The 19,159-nt window shown below is 37.4% G+C and overlaps 1 protein-coding gene across 9 annotated transcripts in view; it reads left to right on the forward strand.

The window, feature by feature from the left end:
• PIKFYVE (phosphoinositide kinase, FYVE-type zinc finger containing) overlaps positions 1 to 19,159 on the forward strand; it is an 87,739-nt gene that overhangs the window by 26,647 nt on the left and 41,933 nt on the right. For 6 of the 9 annotated variants that reach the window (XM_040984569.1, XM_040984574.1, XM_040984571.1 and 3 more), the window contains 8 exons: positions 212 to 379; positions 6,734 to 6,793; positions 9,635 to 9,764; positions 10,153 to 10,333; positions 10,930 to 11,004; positions 13,921 to 14,028; positions 18,098 to 18,238; positions 18,838 to 18,964. In XM_040984569.1, the coding sequence (XP_040840503.1) occupies positions 212 to 379; positions 6,734 to 6,793; positions 9,635 to 9,764; positions 10,153 to 10,333; positions 10,930 to 11,004; positions 13,921 to 14,028; positions 18,098 to 18,238; positions 18,838 to 18,964 (990 nt within the window). Of the gene's footprint in view, positions 1 to 211; positions 1,148 to 6,733; positions 6,794 to 9,634; positions 9,765 to 10,152; positions 10,334 to 10,929; positions 11,005 to 13,920; positions 14,029 to 18,097; positions 18,239 to 18,837; positions 18,965 to 19,159 lie in introns of those variants that run through there. The other 3 variants (XM_040984575.1, XM_040984576.1, XM_040984577.1) reach the window with 2 other exon arrangements.

Genomic DNA, 19,159 nt, shown 5'->3' on the forward strand with positions numbered 1-19,159 from the left:
TCTTCATTTAAAAAATCAATTTTACATTTAACTTCTTCAAATTTTATCAAGTCTTCCCAGAAGTATGTGAAAATACTGTATCCATTTTGGTATTGCACATTGGGGTTGTATATTTAAAAAACATTTTTTGTCCTTTGCTCCAGTACCCTGATAAAACCCATTTTTACTCCCCTCCCTCCCTGTATTTCTTTCCCCTCCCCAACACTAAAAGATTCTGCCAGTCCTAGCAAGCGCACCTCAGTCAGCAGTTTCCAGTCCACAGTGGACAGTGACTCAGCCGCTTCCATCAGCCTGAACGTGGAGCTGGACAACGTGAACTTCCATATCAAGAAGCCCTCCAAGTACCCACATGTGCCCCCTCACCCTGCTGACCAAAAAGGTAGGAGGTAGTCGCCAACTGGAATCCAGGCAGGCTGGAGAGTGGGGCCATAGGATCTCTGCTTTCCTCTGTCCCATGTGGCTGAGGGCATTTGGTGTGGGTTTGTTCCACCCTTTCTTGTTTCCCCATACCTCCTCCTTACACCCTTTTTGATTGACTCTTTTTATTTCTTATTTTCTCCCTCAGTACCACTATGCCCAGTTTACAGCTTGTAGCCTTTAAAAGGAACTACATCTGACTGCTCTTCCCGTAATGTGCAACTTCCAAGGTGGCAGTTCTTTGTATTTATAACATGGATGTTCTGCTCTGTTTTTTTGTTTTGTTTTGTTTTGTTTTGTTTTCTTCTTTCTTCACTTAACATTTAAAAGCCTGTTTGCCTCTGCTGTACTGTAGTCATGTGGTGTTTCACTAAACCTGTTTAAGTGCTTGCACTAGTTGGGGGGAAATCATTTACATTTTCCAAGATAGCTTTTCACTATAATTTAGAAAATTTTTTTATGTATATGTTACATTTGTAACAAGAGCTTTTCTTCTTTAATTAAAAAAAAATGGATTCAATCTTTCTTTATAGCTATGTAATTTGATGTGTTAGTCTGCTGACTCAACAATAAAATGGCTATATTTGAACACATTGGTGTAAAAGGAAATATTGGGTAAAACATTACTTAAGTCTAACACAGTTTAAAATAGAAGAGGTGAAAATGCCTTTTAAAAAATGAATGGTACAGTTTACTTTATTCCATATATTTAAAATTCAGTTAAATTATAGCCCCAATGTGGTGTAAAGGTAAATAAGTTTTAAAAATAATAAGTAATGATGTATAGTGTGAATTCAAATTGTACCTCTAAGGAAACACCTACAGTTGAAAAAAAAAATCAATTCCTCAGGAACTTTTCCTCATTTTAAACCTTTAAGAGATTGTCTACAAAGGTTGTGAATAGTAGCTGTTTCAACTTTCACTGAGCAAAGTCAACACTTTTTAAGGAAAATGAGAAGATAATGGAAGTTTAGATTGCATGGATGGTTGTGTAAAATGCCAAAGATACCTGAGAAAAGATTCTAATTGCAATAGAAAAAGTAAGCCAATTGTTTAGGTAAGTCAGTATAACTTTGATGTCTGAAAGGAGGTTTTCTTTATCAGGAATTAGTCTTATCAGAAAAGAACACACATACGATTGAGAGGAAAGTTATGTCTAAGGTAATGAAAGCTGACAGTATCTGATCCTTTTAAATAAACCTATTGGGGGCCCGGCGCTATGGCGCAGTGGTTAATATCCTCGCCTTGCACGCCTGGGATCCCATATGGGCGTTGGTTCTAATCCCGGCAGCCCCGTTTCCCATCCAGCTCCCTGCCTGTGGCCCGGGAAAGCAGTCGAGGACAGCCCAAAGCTTTGGGACCCTGCACCCGCGTGGGAGACCTGGAAGAGGCTCCTGGCTTCAGATCGGCATAGCATTGGCTGTTGCGCTCACTTGGGGAGTGAATCATTGGACGGAAGATCTTCCTCTCTGTCTCTCCTCTCTGTATATCCGCCTTTCCAATAAAAATAAAATAAATCTTAAAAAAAAAAAATAAACCTATTGGCAGGTGTAGGCAAACCCTGTTTCCCAGTTGTTAAAGGAATTTGGACCTGAGGTCATGAAGCTAGAGTTTGTTATCTTTAGAAAATTGTGAATCACCTCAGTCTTCATAATATGGCTTTATTAGAAATGTAATCAGTCTGCTTGTGTTATTTGAGCCTATGTACGTTACTGATGTTTAAGTACTATATAGTTCTCCAAGTCAAAGTTGCCTGTAAGTCAGTGTTGGCATATTGTTGCTGTATTGATCTTGGATCTTCATGCCAAATTTGCCTTAAAACTTGAATTAGAAGAATTGCTTGGAATCAAGTGGGGCAGTGTCTAGAAAAAGATAGCTTGCGCCTTCATGGCCTGTGGCTGCTGCAGAGAGCAACAGGTGCTGAGTGGTGAGCTAAGTCCAAACAGCAGGCCTGGCCTGACTTCATCTCTTGTGAAGGTGACTTGGTGTGTGAGTAGCTATTTGAATGGATGTCTCTGTGGATAGAGGACAGCAAGGCCGTCTTGAGTTTCATCTTGCTGTGCCTCTCTATCACCTCAGATACATAGTAATAATATTTTTGTGACAGGAATTTTTGACATTTTCTCTCAGTCATTTTGAAATTCACTGTATTACTCCCTGGAGTTTGGTCACCATTGTTGTCTTTAGTATGATTTTTTTTGTATGAAAAATATATAGAAGATGTAGTATAATTGGTGAATGTGAACTTGTATCTGGTTTTAAAGGTTTTGCAAAAGTACTGAGTGTGTTTAAAGTCAATCATTTTACATTATGCTATTGGATTTATCTATATTCAATATTGTTCAGCACTTTTTTGGGTTAAAATTTATACATGATTTTCAGATCTACAAATGATTGAAATCTGGAAAGAATGACTAGCATGTTGGATAGCAGGATTGGAATTTAAATATTTTTATTGCCCATGCATTATGTCCCATTGTTCTACGTATAGGGCCTATAGATTTTAATTGAGAATAAGTATACTGCATATGATAAAATAAATATGTCATTAAAATATTGGCAGAATTTAAAACTTGTGTCTTGAGCGGTGAATCCACAGGATGGAATTTGCCACAAATATCATGTAATTAGGCTTAAAACTATTTCATTTGGTGATATTTCAAATTTATTTAATTTGCTATTATTTAATGTACTATTGATAGTCCAAGGAAAACAATGCTGATTTCTGATGTGATAAAGATGCAAGTTTTAGTATTATCTATGAATATGATTTGGCAAACTGCTGCTTCCCTCTTTTCTAAAGCCATGATAGATTTCATTAGTGAAAGTTCCATTTTACAATATAATGTTGTATTGAATCTAATGTAAAGTTTTGTGTTCCATTCTGATTTTTTAAATGAGCCCAGTTGCTAATGCCTGAGTCATGTGAAAACCATGCTATGTTAAGTCATAAGAGAGTTAAGACTATTTGAAACAGAAAAAAGAAAACTTTTTGTAATGATTTATTTTTACTGCAGTCAGTTATATGAAGAGGAGGAGAGACAGAGAGGAAGATCGTCCATCCAGTGGTTCACTCCCCCAAGTGACCATAACAGATGGAGATGAGCTAATCCGAAGCCAGAAGCCTGGAACCTCCTCCATGTGTCCCACGTTGATGCAGGGTCCCAGGGTTTTGGGCCATCCTCGACTGCTTTCCCAGGCCACAAGCCGGGAGCTGGATGGGAAGCAGAGCTGCCGAGACTAGAACCGGCACTCATACGGCATCCTGGTCCATTCAAGATGAGGACTTCAGCCGCCAGGCCACTGTGCCAGGCCCAGAAAAAAGAAAACTTGATGTTACATTTAGTTGTCTGAAGTGTAGCTAAAAAATTTGTATTGATTTTGTGTAAGAATGAAAAAAGAACTAAGGTTAGGAATAATCAACATAGGAATAATCAACTTTGTCTTTGTGCATTTAGGTTATATCTGAATGTCTGCCTTGCTGCATTATTATTTTTTTAATGTTTATTTGAAAGGTAGAATACTGAGAGAGTGACCATGTAAGATCACGGTCACTGGGGTCACTGCTCTGACATTAGCAGGGAGCTGGATCTGAAGTGGGGTACATGGAACTCGAACCATGCCCATATAGGGTGCAGGCCGATGCTTAACTTGCTGGGCAATAAGGCTGGCCCCTGCCTCATGGCATTGTTGAGGAGAGGTACCTACATTGGGTGATGTTAGGTAGACTTAGTAACCTCAAAGTTTTCTTTTAATTCTAAATCTGAAAGGGGGAAAAAAAAAAACAACCAAATCTGTGATTTAAAAAAAATATGATTAGGGTGAGGAATTTAGCTTATTCAGTAAGAATGTCATAGAGGTTGCAGTGTGAGAAGGGAGGTGTGATTGCTAGATTGACCTCTTAGGATGTTTGCAACTTTGAGAGTCGTGAAAGACTTTGAAAATTTGTTATTAAATGTAAATGACTTTCATAATTCTCTCTGATTTTTAGTAGTGAAATAATTCTTTAAAAATTTTTATTGTGAAAATTGAAATGCAATATTCTACTGATCCTAGATAATGTTTATGGTGCTTGAGGTGAGTACTATCGCAGAAGGTCAGGTGAATACTTTTTACCAAAAAGTGAAGATTGCCAGAGTGACCTAGGGGTTATGGGAAGCGGTAATGAAATATTTCTGTCTCTGGCTTTCATTCCTTTTAAATACAAGTGGGAATTTCTTTAATCTTTCTGTTAAATCAAAGTTAATACTCAGTTCTTTCTTATGAATTATATGTTTCTTAAGCTGAAAAAATTTGAGTTTGAAGAAATGTTTGAAATAATATGCTCTTAAAACTATTGGGCACTTTATCTTACATAGGAAAACCTCTTATGTTTGAAGGTTGTAAAATAGAGGTGGTATGATTTTCTGGCTTAATTTTTAACTGGCTTTAGATTTGTACAATTAAGATATATTTGTTGCTTGTTGGCAATTAGGATTCTGAACTATCCTTGGAAAGTTAGAACTTAAAAAAGAAGTTCTGTAGGTTTGACTTGTCATGTATAGAAAAAATCTGGGCTAGAAGAGTGACTTAAATACATCATGAAGAAACATCTGTTCACATCCAGAATATGAGAAGTTCCACAGGCCGTTTTATCTGGATTCTTTGAAAATTCCTTATCATGAAAAGGAAGAAAGGAGGGTGATCTGTTTAGATGAAGAGAATAGAAAGACACAGCAACCAAATGCTGTTTATAAACATCATTGAATTTGAAGTTTGAGGAAAAAATGTCTGGTAATGACATTATGGAGATAGATAAATTTTAATGTGGACTAATTTAGTGAAACTAAGACATTGTCTGTTTCCTTAGGAATGTAAACAATTTTGTAACCATGGAGAATGCCCTTAGAGTTAAGTGTTGCATGCTTAAGTATTAGTGATGACGTGTCAGGGGAAGAAAGGATGTAGATAGGTTAGAGAAAATAGGACAGAAATAATCAGCTGCTCTTGCATTTACATGAATGGCATATGGCAATTTTTGTATGTTTGATGTTTTTCCATGTTAAACATTGGGGAAAATCTATTACTTAGGAAATTTTATATAAAGCTTTAATGTGAGAAGAGCTTCCTAAGAGTAGTGCATCAGATGGACTAACAGGATTTAGCATTGTTCATTTCTGTGAGCGAAGAAGAGAATGTGTAACATCTTAATTGTCCACATTCTTAAATTTTATTGTATTTGGCATGGTGCACTTGAATTTTCTAGATAAATTTTTTTTCTGCTTCTTGATTGGAAGGATGAGCATACTGGCCTATAGACACACTGACTATGTGAGAAGGAGAGAATTCCTCCCCTTCGGTTCCTTCTCAGATATCTTCAGTGGGATGAAGCCACGAGACAGTAACTCAATCCAGGTCCCACACAAGAGTGGCAGGACTCAGCTCCTTGAGCCTTCACTTGATGCTGCTCTATCCTGCATTGCAAGGAAGCTGGACCCAGTCAGCAAACCTAATCTCTCAGATGTGAGACTCAGGCATATACACTGACGTCTCTCCCCATTCAGACTTTTAAATTCTATTCGTTTGTAAACTAACTTGGAAGACATTTTGTGGAAGCTCTTTAACTTAAGGAAGTTAGTACACATTGCGGTTTAATTTGCCTAGTAGAATGAAAACCATTTGAGCTGTGCTTAGTTACAAACCTAGAAAAAAGTCCATGGGGAAGTAGAAAGTTTCATTTGTAAGAAGAATGTTTAATATTTTAAAGGCTTTCAGAGTGTTTTCAGCAGTTGCTTTGTGGCAAAAGTTTTATATAATTTGAAAATCTAGCCTTTTAAAATTAGTAAAAATCATATATCTTTGCTGCTTGCAGTATCATTGTTTTATAGCTTATTTCTCTGAATTTAACAAAGCTCTTACATTGTTTTATCAGGTGACTTCTGTGAGCTACCTTCTATATAGCTGAAGTCATTATTAAGTAGTACAGTTGTACATGAGAAAAATGATGTGATCTTAGACTTGTACAAATTTCTAAAGATACCAGTTTTCTTTAGCTACTTCAGTTTTAGTGAGAGAAAATGAAATACCACAAAGTTTTTAAACATTTCAATAAGGTGGACTGTTCCATAGTTCCATTGAACTAGTAGTTCCAGTCTGTTTTGTATGAAGTAAGCAGAGCAAATATAAAGAGGTTTTTTCCCCTAAAATTTCCTTTAATTTCCTGGGCAATGATGGGTTTAGTATGAACAACACTTGGTGTGTGGGTGTGCTTTCTGTATAATTATGCTGTCGTGTTAGTCATGTGTCTTTCCTTTTCTGTTCTCTTCCTGGTATTCAGAGTATTTGATTGCTGACACTGGTGGACAACAGCTCTCAATAAGTGATGCCTTCATCAAAGGTAATTTTGTCTGTCAACAACTGTGCATAGAACAGTGTCTTTTGTTTATCAAGGTATATGTATGGTTTTCTATGTTGATGGAACAGAGAATGTGCTGTTTTTTTTTTTTATTATTTTACTATCATGTAAAGAACAGTCTTAATATGTGTAGTGACTTCAGGAATGCTGAGAATTACGATGAAGTCAGGCTCAGCCTGGGAGAAGGAGGTTTTTGATTTGAAAAGTAGTTGTTTCGAAGCTTTGAAATGGAGTTCTGATTCTTTCAGGGGCAGAAATTGCTCATCTTTATGTATAGTACGAATGTTAAGTATTGAGTGTTAAGCGTTACTTAATATGTAATACTATTTTTGCATTAATATTATGTGTTAAGCAATAGTGATATACAAATCATTTAGGATTGTCCAAAAAAAACCCTTGTATGCAGATCTCATCCAGTTGAGGATCCTGCTTTCCTTTCTGGTGTTAGGAAGAGAATGAGCAGGAGGGGGTCCGACAAACTGATTCAGAGAGTCCACTTGTTGCTGATTGACAATACTTCTAAATTTATATCCAGTTATCTTGCTTAATCAAAAGTTTATAGATTGGTTGTTTATATAATTGAAATGCCCTGTTCTTGAACCTCACAAGTCAAGGACACATTTTTTTACTCTATTATTTGTTGGAATTTTTCTTGTTTGGTTTGCTTTAAGAAAGGAGGGGCTAGTGAAATTTTGTCAGCATTTCTTTTTTCCATTCATTCAGAAATAATTATTCATAGTTATTTAGTTAGCTTATTTTTCCCAACACTTATTGTCTTAACATATTTTGACCCCTTTAAAAGATTTTATATCATTTAGTATAAATTATGATTTTACTATTCCTTTATAGTTTATCTTTGGTTCTAACTTATTAAATTTTGTTGAACAGCTTCTGTGCCCTTATTAGGAAAGAAACATCATTAAGGATTGTCTAAATAAACTTTCTTTTTCTTTTTTTTTTTAAGAAAAGAAATAAGTTTTATTTCCTTTATCCACAGTAATTATCACAAATAATAGATTTTCTGATTAAAAATGTTTTGCATTTTAGATAGCATGAAAAGGAAGTGACATTGGAAATATTTCATACTTAGATGATCTATAAAAATAAAAGACATTTTCTTAAAGTGGGTAATCTGTTTTTAATTAATGATGACCCAATTATATCCCAAAGAGAATTGTTACAATAAGTGTTATTCTTTCCAAAATTTCTATGGGCCAATTTTAATAAACTCCTGCCCTTTTACATATTGTTTTATAATACAACTACATACTAGTTTTAAGTTTCTTTTCATAACAGAATAAAAGGAATGAATTGCAGAAATCAGTGAAGAACAACATTTGAGAATTCTCCCATTTTCTTTTTTCAAATGTAAGAAATAAATTCATAGGTTTACACCTACAAAAATGAAACTGAATAGTGGATCAAACAGGAGACAAAATGGATAATGAAATTATTGGAACCATGTTCTTAACTAAGAAAAATGGTTAAGGAAACAGTAGGAAGGTTTTAGTTGAGGGATCATCTAATCAATATGATCATAGTTCTCAGCAAGAGATCGTCTGCCCTTCCCACTAGGGAAAGTTGACAATGCCTGGGGATTTGTTTCATGATTACTACTAGAATGAGTTTCTACCACCATTTAGTAGATAAAAGTCAGGAGTGGTGCTAAAAATCCTAAAGTTCCCATAGTGAAGTGTAACACAAAATGTAAATACTGTCACAGCTGAGAAACCTAACTACTCTAAGAGGACAGAAGGTAAAGTGTGTGAGTATAGAAGCTCATAGTTATTGCTCTGCAGAAATAAGTAGCAAATGAATTCTCACAATCAAACACATCAAAGTGAGAGAAGTTAATCAAGTCAATATAATGGTTGACCACAGATTTTTTTTCTGGTTAAGGAGGAGGAAAGTGGGACACTTAGTAACACTTAGTAAGGGTTTTTTTTTTTTTTTTTCAATGCCGGGTATGTGCTTGCAATGAAGGAATCTCAACTGAACTTGAACTGTGGTTATGCAGCAAGGTGGAGGAAACCACCATGGGGGGAGGTTTGTAGGAGGGGCAGGGGAAATCCCAGTGCCTATAAAACTGTATCACATAATACAATGTTATTAACAATAAAACTAAAAAAAAAAAAAAAAAAAAAAGAAAATATACTGCAAATGGAGTTAAAGAAACTATTTTGGAATTGCAGAAAAAGTTTAAATCCAGGCATATGAAAATTCATGCAAATATGCATTTTGGAAAAACTATGTAGGGGATTTGAAAAATTGCTACAATGAAATAAATTTATTTTTTACTTAAAAAAAAAATAGACTTTCAGTACCATCAGTTGCTGTTTTGGGTTATCTGAGTTTCTCTTTTAGAAGCTTAGCACCTACTCTATAACATGTTCCGCCAGCATGCAGAATTCCATGAATGTAGTGTTCAGTTTGTGATTTTCTGTGAAAAGTAACGCTTCTTTTTTATGTTCCAAACATTGTAAGGAAAAGTACAAAAATCATACTTTATTCAGTTTTTAGGAGAAACTGTTTGTATTATATACTTGAAAGCCTTAATTACTTATGTGTACTTTTCACATTTCTGATTACTGCTATTCTTAATCCTTAGGTATATATGTGTATGTATATATATATATTTATACAAAAATGTATTACATACTTTGTATTTCTGTACTTACATATTATGTGTTCTTGCATTTTTATACCTATAGTTTATATTGTGAAACTGGAAAAAGTTTAAAAAGAAAAATTAGTGATTTCTAAATATATGAATAGATGATGTAAAACTTGCCATTGAATGATAACTCTTTATTTTCTCCTTAGAATCTTTATTTAATCGTCGGGTAGAGGAAAAGTCCAAAGAGCTGCCTTTCACCCCGTTGGGCTGGCATCACAACAACCTGGAGCTCCTGAGGGAGGAGAATGGGGAGAAGCAAGCCATGGAGAGGTTACTGTAAGACAGTGAGCTTTGTCTTTTAATTTTCTGTTTTTATAAATTCAGTGACTTGGTTAGGATTTATCTAGTCTAGGAGTACTAATAAAAGTAAGTCTGTTCTGATTTATGACATTTCTTGCAAAATAGAGTTCCGAGGTGTGCTTATCCTTTTGCGTTTTAACTAATATGTTAATTTCTTTTCAGCAAACTAAAGAGGCTATCAAAAATATTTAGTTTTGCTCTGCAGAATCATTAGGATTCTAAGAGAATCTTATTTTAAAATAATAATTCTGACCTAGAAGATCTTTTCTGAGAACTGTAATTGAAATGTTTATTTGTGGACTGTTATGTTATTTTCTTTGGCAGTGTTGATGATGCAAACTTCCTTCTTTCATTGTTCCTACAGTTCAGCTAATCATAACCACATGATGGCACTGCTCCAGCAGTTACTACACAGTGACTCATTGTCAGCATCTTGGAGGGACATCATTGTGTCATTGGTCCGCCAGGTTGTTCAGACAGTCCGGCCTGATGTCAAGAACCAGGATGATGACATGGATATCCGTCAGTTTGTCCACATCAAAAAAGTAAGCTGTACTTAAGCTTACTAGAAAATGCTATCAGGTCTGATTGTAGTTAGCCTCTTCATGGTTTTCTAAACTCTTTAGCGTAGAAGGGGTGCCAGGTGAGAAGTGGGCAATTTAGCTGTTTTTGTAGGCAGTGTATTTATGGATCATGGAAGCCTGTTACAGGAAGTAAGGGGTGAATGGAATGGGGTGTATCCACTGGTGCATGAGTTGGCAAATCAAGCAAATATAGTTTTTCTTGTTTCCTCTTTTTGACACTCAACTATGGGAAAGCCTGTTTCCATAGATGACTATTACTGTTCTGAGAAAAGAAGTGGGCAGTTGCTTTGGAGTCGATGTGTTGCTCCTTATGATAATCTTTAATAATTGTGTTTTTAATTGCCCTGTGTGCGTTTATTTATTCTGTCAATATTTTAGAGTATTGCATAATACATTTGAGAGTAGGGTGGGGAAAAGAGATGGTCATGCCAGTATACCATTAGTTATTGATTGAAAGAAAGAACTATATCCTAGAATTTTCTGATTTTATTTGATGATTTAACATTTAAAATATGAAAAGAAATTATCATTGAATTTATTATTAATTGTTCCATTAGATCCCAGGTGGAAAGAAGTTTGATTCTGTGGTTGTCAATGGTTTTGTTTGTACCAAGAACATTGCACATAAAAAGGTAATGTGACTCATTTTAATAGTTAAAAAGAGTATGAACATTGAGGGAAACGCATCAGTGACTGCTACAGAGTTGGACATTGTGGAAGTTTAGGGAAGATCTCTGAGAGCTGATTATAAATGGATTGGAATTTGGGTAATGCAACAACTGAGGAAGGCTTGGTTAGTCAGGCTTTGTTGGCCAGGATCTAGACCAGAAGAATGATAGGACACTGGTATCATTTGTCTCCTGACACTGTTACATCTCAGGGAGACTAGGGTTTGTACGAGATTGGAGTGAGTCCTTCCAGAGGCTTACCTTTCTGAAACAATTCTTCCTTCTAGATGAGCTACAGAACTATCAATGTTATTCTAGTACCCTACTCACTTTGTATTTCTCCCCTTCGCCTTGAGGCCTATTCCTAGCACTGACATAGAGCAGTGGGGTGAGACAGCTTGGTGTAAAGGAAACTCTTGGGCTTCTGAGATGGGAAATCGCAGGTGAGACTAGAAGAGGCAGTCAAAGGCAGCATGCTAAGGGTCTTGAACTTTATGCTGAAGGCTTCTGATTCTCACGTTATAGTGCACGTTAGGATCTCCTGCATCTAAGCTCAGCCCCTCAGAATTCTCAGTAGATTTCGGTGAATGGTGATTGGGGTGTGGTAGGAAGTAATAGCACTGAATTAAAAGTAAGCTCTTACAGATGTTTCCAGTACTGTCTGTTGATTCTTAAATTCAGAGAAACCATTGATCTATGACAACATTTTCAAACTGTGTGTGCTTCAGAATCACTGAGGGAGCTTTATACCAGGCCCAGCTCTGGTGATACTGTTATTACAGAGCTTTGATAGATTTCTAGTGTGAGTGACTGGGTTGCAGTCCTGTTTTCACAGGGTATTACAGCCTAACTCAATCAGATGTGGCTTATACCCTGTCTCAGCTCTGTATGCCAGGAGGTGTCGTGGCCTGGTCCGCTTGGTCTGGCCCCAGACCTGACCCACACAAACACTGAAGAGTGCTGTAGCCTTGCCTGGTCTGGCCCACCTCCAGCCCCAGCTGTTGTGCTGGCAGTGGAAGCTGCAGCCTGTTTGGGGAGTTCCCCAAATATTCCTAGACCTGCTCCCAGCTGTGACTCTCAAGTGTGCCAGGAGGCACAGCACTCCAGCTTGGCATGGGCATGGGGTCTTTACATGTGCTAGTGGGTGCTTCAGCCTGGCTCCATGCACCCTTTCCCCAGCCCTAGCTTCTGTGAGTGTTAGATGGGTTCCTGTCAGGTGAGTTCTGTTGTCCAGCTTGGCCCAGTAAATCACTGCCACCACCTTTCTGCATAAACCAGTAGATGCTGCAGTCACACAGAGGCAACCCCACAACTCTTCTCAGAATCTGCCCCCAGATCTGATTCTCTTGCATTCTGGTCGGTGCTGCGACCTAACCTGATGTGGCCCACCACCTGCTGGTGGATACTGCAACCTGGGTAGGTGCCTTGGCCTGACCCAGGCAAGCGCTCTTGTTACCCTCCTCTAAACCACTCCATCTCAGCTCCCTCTTCTGCCTGCAATTGCAGTGATCTGGTTTGTGGAAGATCCCAGAAGTTATTCCTGCCCTGTCAAACATGCCGTCAGCTATTGGTTCTCCAATATGTTCCCAGTCCTTGGGCAATCTGTAGCTCTTCCAACCCCCAGCTCCCTGTCTGTGGTCTGGCATGACATGTCTTGGCCTGGCACTCCCTGCCTTCCCTACACCTTAAAAAAAAAAAAGAATAAGCAACTATGCTGCCATACTAGTATTGTTAATATAAATTTGGCATGAACTAGGTCCAGAATGCCTCCAGCTACTGGCTGTTTTTCTACCAGCAGTGTAACACTTGCCTAGGTACAAGGCAATCTGTGCAGTTGCCTAGAAATGGGTGAATGTTTTCTGTGAAATTTAAGAAATTTCTGTTTTCTTGAAGCCATGAATGTGAAACCTATGGATACAAAATCCAACTGCATTTTGTTTTTTGTAATGCATTAAGCCTCCAGAACAATCCGTGTTAACCATAGATAAATAAAAGTGTACTTGGATTCAATGTTAATTTTATAACAAGTCATTTAAATTAGTGTTTTAAACAAATTATGAGAATACTATAAAACCTAAATGAGAGTATATTAATATTTGAGACACTTTTAGTAGAATTTATATATGTATATATGTATATTTAAGTATTTATTTGTTTTTATTGCAAAGTCAGATATACAGAGAGGAGGAGAGACAGAGAGGAAGATCTTCCATCCAGTGATTCACTCCCCAAGTGACCACAATGGCTGGAGCTGAGCGACCCAAAGCCAGGAGCCCAGATCCTCTTCCTGGTCTCCCCTGCAGGTGGAGGGTCCCAAGGCTTTGGGCCGTCCTTGACTGCTTTCCCAGGCCACAAGCAGGGAGCTGGATGGGAAGTGGAGCTGCCAGGATTAAAACCAGCACCCATATGGCATACCTGTGTTTTCAAGGCGAGGACTTTTAGTTGCTAGGCCACCCCTCTGGGCTGAATTTAAACAATATTAATGTTGATTAAAGGAGATCTGGGCCTGGCACAGTGGCCTAGTGGCTAAAGTCTTCACCTGATTGCGCCTGGATCCCATATGGGTGCCGGTTCCAATCCTGGCAGCTCCACTTCCCATCCAGCTCCCTGCCTGTGGCCTGGGAAAGCAGTTGAGGATGGCCAAAAGCCTTGGGACCCTGCACCCATGTGGGAGACCCGGAGGAGATTCCTGGTTCCCGGTTTCGGATTGGCTCAGCACTGGCTGTTGTGGTCACTTGGGGAGTGAATCACTGGATGGAAGATCTTCCTCTCTGTATATCAGACTTTGTAATAAAAATAAAAAAAATAAATCTTAAGAAAAAAAAGATTAAAGGAGATCTATAAAGAATAAAACTTTAATAAAGTGTTATTTTTTTGTAGATGAATTCTTGTATTAAAAACCCCAAAATTCTTCTGTTGAAGTGTTCCATTGAGTACCTTTACAGAGAAGAAACCAAGTTTACTTGCATTGATCCTATTGTGCTTCAGGTGAGAACTGAACCTACTGACAGAAGTTTGTGTACTCTACTGCTTACTCTTTATTTCGCTCATTCTAGCTCATTGAATTTGCTAGAAGAATGCTGCTTTTGTTGTATTTTAAAACTTTATTGTCACATCATTTTATATTTTACCCTTTAGAATTAGTGTACCCAAACGTCTATCACTCATTATTTTTAAAACTTCCAAGTGGGAAGAGTAACAGGTTATTGTTGGGAATATAGTGAAACGTGCAAATACTGATATCTCTTTCCCGCTTGTACCATTGATATAATAGGAGAATCTGTGACTTATTAGATTTCTAGTGGAATCTCCATTTTTGTCATGTTTCACTTAAGTGTGTGTTTGGAACACCTGTTAACTTTTATGTAGCTGGCAAGTAGGGGATTAATAGCAGGTGGAAATATTGTAGGTTATTTCTTGGTTTTCTAAAGAGGGCCCAGAAGAACTGCTGTAGGATTCTAACACTCAGCTGGAAAGGAGAGGAGCCTCAGCTGCTCCCACAGCAGGAGCACTTTCAGACTTTTCTAAGAAATTGGATATGAACTTCTGCTTGCAGGCCTGTCTCTTCAGAGCGGCAAGCCAGGGGGACTGCTGGAAGCTCTTCTCCTGTGAGCTCTGGTTTCTGTTGTACTATTGCAGCTGCTTTCATACAGCTTTTTGTTTTAAATATTTTTTTAGTTATTTAAAAGGCAGTTACAAAGAGAAGGGGAGATACAGGGAGAGGTTGACCAATCATCTGTAGTGGTTCATTCCCCAAAGTCCACAGTGGCTTGATTGGGCCAGACCAAAGCCAGGAGCCAGAAACCCCATCTAGGTCTCCTATGTAAGTGGCACAGGCCCAAGCACCCGGGCCATCTTCCAGTGGTTTCCCAGGTAAATGAGCTAGAAGCTAGATTGGAAGTGGAGCAGCTGGGACCTGAACCAGTGCACATGTGTGATTACCAGTATAATAGGCAGTTACAAATGCCGCAGCCTTTTGTGCCATTTTGATTTGCCTTCAGGCAACAGACTGAACTGTGAATCTGTCCTTCCCAAATCCTTTCTTAAGAAACCATGTATTCACTTGAGCAAGACCCTTGGAGCATGCCCCACATCAGGGACCTGGGGAGGGGGGTGGGAGACTGGGTGGGGCTTCCCCCTTAAAATCCCCCTTTACCTCAGATACATGAAGGAAACAATATGGAAATAGTAGGCTTACTCACTTTCCTGTAGCCCTTGAACCTTTTTACCCTCATTAACTATGTAAAGATTGTCAAAAATGTAATTTAAAAAATGAAAAAAAGAAACCATGTATTATTTTTCTTACTGCACCAACTTTTTGTCTCACAGATGCTGTTAATTTTGGTTTTTGATCACTCCAAGTGTTGGATTTTTAGGGTTATATATTCTTCTTTTTTTTTTTAAAGACTTATTTATTTTTTTTTTTTTAAAGATTTATTTTTATTATTTTTTCATTGGAAAGGCGGATATACATTTTATTATTTTTTTATTGGAAAGGCGGATATACAGAGAGGAGAGACAGAGAGGAAGATCTTCCGTCCAATGATTCACTCCCCAAGTGAGCGCAACAGCCAATGCTATGCCGATCCGAAGCCAGGAGCCTCTTCCGGGTCTCCCACACGGGTGCAGGGTCCCAAAGCCTTGGGCTGTCCTCAACTGCTTTCCCGGGCCACAGGCAGGGAGCTGGAAGGGAAGCGGGGCTGCCGGGATTAGAACCGGTGCCCATATGGGATCCTGGGCGTGCAAGGCGAGGACTTAACCACTTGCGCCACTGTGCCGGGCCCCAGGGTTATATATTCTTTATTATAGTGGAAGCATTTATACTAGCTTCCTAAAGCATTTAGGAAGATCAGTTTGTGAAAATTCACTTTTCCAAGAATGATAAAAGCAATTACTTTGGACTGAGTTTGTAGATACCAACAAGCAAGCAGGAGTTGCAATGAAACAGTGCTTTGTGAAATCCGCTGTTACTTAAAGAAAGCTGTTAACAGGGGCTTTTGTAATACAGCTGCATTGTCAGCTGAAAATGAGAGGAAAATGAGAGACTTGACTAGGTTTATACCAATCTTTCTAGCTCTGATTTACTATGAGTTTTCAGTAGAGAACTTCCAAGGAATACAGGAGAAGTATAATTATAATTTTTTATAGAATCTATGGTACTTTGGTATTGCAGTTTTGTTGATGTCTCAGAGGGTACAGGCAGAAGAGTCTTATAGAATTACATTGCAACTGCACTAATTTTAAAATGCATCGTGGTTGAAGAGATGTTAAAATGTATAAAATAGCATGTTTTGGAATTGTTGAACTAGAATAATTGAAATCCACAGATATAGAATGTTATACTTAATCAGCATTATTACTGCTCCTGTTTTGTGATCAGGTTTACAGTATTTTTGTTAGTGAGGTATGCTGTGGGCAGGTATGTACTTAAAAGACATAAAGCAACGTGTTCATCAGTGCTTTCAGACATAGTTTTATTCTGTTAAACCTTTTAGTAATTTATAGAAATGTCAGTGATTTGAGTTTCTGATTTTTCTTTTCTATTGTCTTAGTGTGAAATAGCTACTCAAACAAGATGTTGAAATGTAGTAGATAGTCAGAAAAGTAAGAATGAGAAAGGCCAGGTAAGGAGACGGTTAGCCTGTGACTTCACCCTGTCTTCCTATGGCTGGATTTACCAGATCTGTTGGCCACTTCTCTGCTTGATGTTCCTTCTGTGTTGACCTTGGACCAGACTTCCTTTTTAATGTGGTGCTTCACATTCAGGTTTCTTCCTTTGTTCCTTCCTTGCTTCCTTCTTTCAGGATTTGTTTTGAAAAGCAGACTTAGGGAGAAGGTTGTAGAAGGAGAGAGAGGAGAGATCTCTCTCATCCATTAAATCACTTCCCAAGTTACCATAACAACTGGGCTGGCCTGACGGGTACTAGAACCCTAGAGCTCCATCTGCAAGTGGGGTCTAACCATTTTCTGCTGCTTTCCCCAGTGCATTAGCAGGGAGCTGAATTTGAAGTGGAGCAGTGGCAAATTGAACTAGTTCTCATACACAGTGTGGGCATTACAGGCAGTGGTGTAGCTTACCGTGCTGCAATACCAGCCTCCACTTGTGGTCTTGATAGTTGATTAAAATTATAACTAAGAGGAAGTTTGTCATCCTTGTACCAGAATCAGAAACTTGAAGAAAAAAGAATTAATTTATACTTCATTAGAGCCAAGCAAATAAATGCTGTCACATTACAACTTACTACATAAATACATTAATACACTTCAGGAAAAAATAATTTATTTTATTAATAGAAAAGCATAGTTTTTAATCACTAAAACAGAAAGGTGAGATGAAAGATACTCCTAAACCAGGCAGATTCAATGCTGGGAATATGTAGGCTATCTGTTCCTGGTGGCAGTGAACAGACACTTGTTTGAAACATCAGGACGGAGTAACAGATATGCTCACTCCTAGTTATCATCTAGAGCCCAGAAGTTTTGTAAAGCAGTGTAGCCTTTTGGTGAAATTATATCAAACACTGTATTTTAACTGTTGTAGAGTATGGTCTCTTGGGAGATTGGGATTAGTACGTAGTTGAAAAGTATGTTACAAAATTATTATTATTTAGGTAACTGGCAAAAGAGATACTCTGGTTGATTTTACAATGTAAAAGAGAATCCACAAAGAAAAACATATAGAAATAGTTTTGGCTTTGGGAGTCATGAGGTTGTTTTGATTTTGCTTGTGTTTTTAACATCTGATAGTTAGCCAGTTAGATTCTTGGCCTTTCTATTTTAGGTTATTAAGAATTGAAAATCCTTCAAAGTTTTACTTTGACTAATTTTTAGTAGTAGTATGGAATTTCCCTGCAACTCTTTTCTGCATAATCAGCAGTTGAAAATAATGGATGGATTTTTATTTGTGTGGGAATTAATTTGTTTTTAGATTTATTTGTGAATGAGGAAAACTAAGGCTGAGTTTAATATTGATAGTGAAGCTATCCTGATATGTCCAGAACTTGAAATGTATCAGGGATAATATTTCTAATTTTTTTTTCTGATTTATTTTGCTTAGGAAAGGGAATTCCTGAAGAATTATGTTCAGCGAATAGTTGATGTTCGACCCACGTTGGTTCTGGTTGAGAAGACAGTGTCTCGGATTGCCCAGGACATGTTACTGGAACATGGCATTACTTTGGTTATCAATGTAAAATCAGTGAGTGGTTTTTCTATTTTAAATCCATAGCTGATGTATATGAATGATATGTGGCAGATAGATTGAAATTTTTTGTTGTTGTTGCACCATATATATTCAAAGTAGGAGAGAAGGTATGGTAACTGTTTCATTGTTTAAGATTGAAGAATCTTACCTCAAAAGAATCTGCAATTGTTTTATAAACCTTATTGTAGGTTTCTGCATGATTGAAGTAAAAATGGATATTAGTCAGGAGATGTTTTTGGTCCTTAATTTTTGTTAAGGAATTGTAATACAAATAAAATGTTCTCAAAAAATTTGCCTGCTGTAGATTAAGGACCAATTTGAGCAAAGTTTTGTTTTCCCTACAAAATCTTGTGCTAATATTTATTGCTTAAATGCCTCTCGGTAATGTTGATATGATTATGGTTTGTTAAAGTAGGCACATTGATTTTAGCAATTAGCTGTGGTCTAATATAGTGTACAAAAATTGTTCTATAATTATTAAAATTAAGGACTTCATTGAGTTTTTAAAAAATTTCTCATTAAGTGTTCTGGATGAAATTTGTAAAATATTTTTTATCTTGTCTAATTTTGTAATGTGTTTCACTCTGTTGTAGCAAGTTTTAGAAAGAATCAGTCGTATGACACAAGGTGATTTAGTAATGTCAATGGATCAGCTGCTTACAAAACCACACCTGGGCACTTGTCACAAATTTTATATGCAGATATTTCAGTTGCCTAATGGTGAGTAATCTTGGAAATAAATTCACTGAAGAAATGAGTTAACTTCTATACTACAGTGTTTACTTAGTACAAAATATGTGTAAGGAGTAGTTAAATGAGAATGGGCGATTGATCTTACTCATGCAAGGCCTTTTCTTATGTAGATAATGGAATGGTTAAATATTTCTGACTAGACTGATGGATTGACAATTGAAC

Source organism: Ochotona curzoniae, unplaced genomic scaffold (assembly GCF_017591425.1).
Source record: "Ochotona curzoniae isolate NIBS_2020 unplaced genomic scaffold, NIBS_Ocur_1.0 contig_4148, whole genome shotgun sequence".
Lineage (NCBI taxonomy): Eukaryota > Metazoa > Chordata > Mammalia > Lagomorpha > Ochotonidae > Ochotona > Ochotona curzoniae.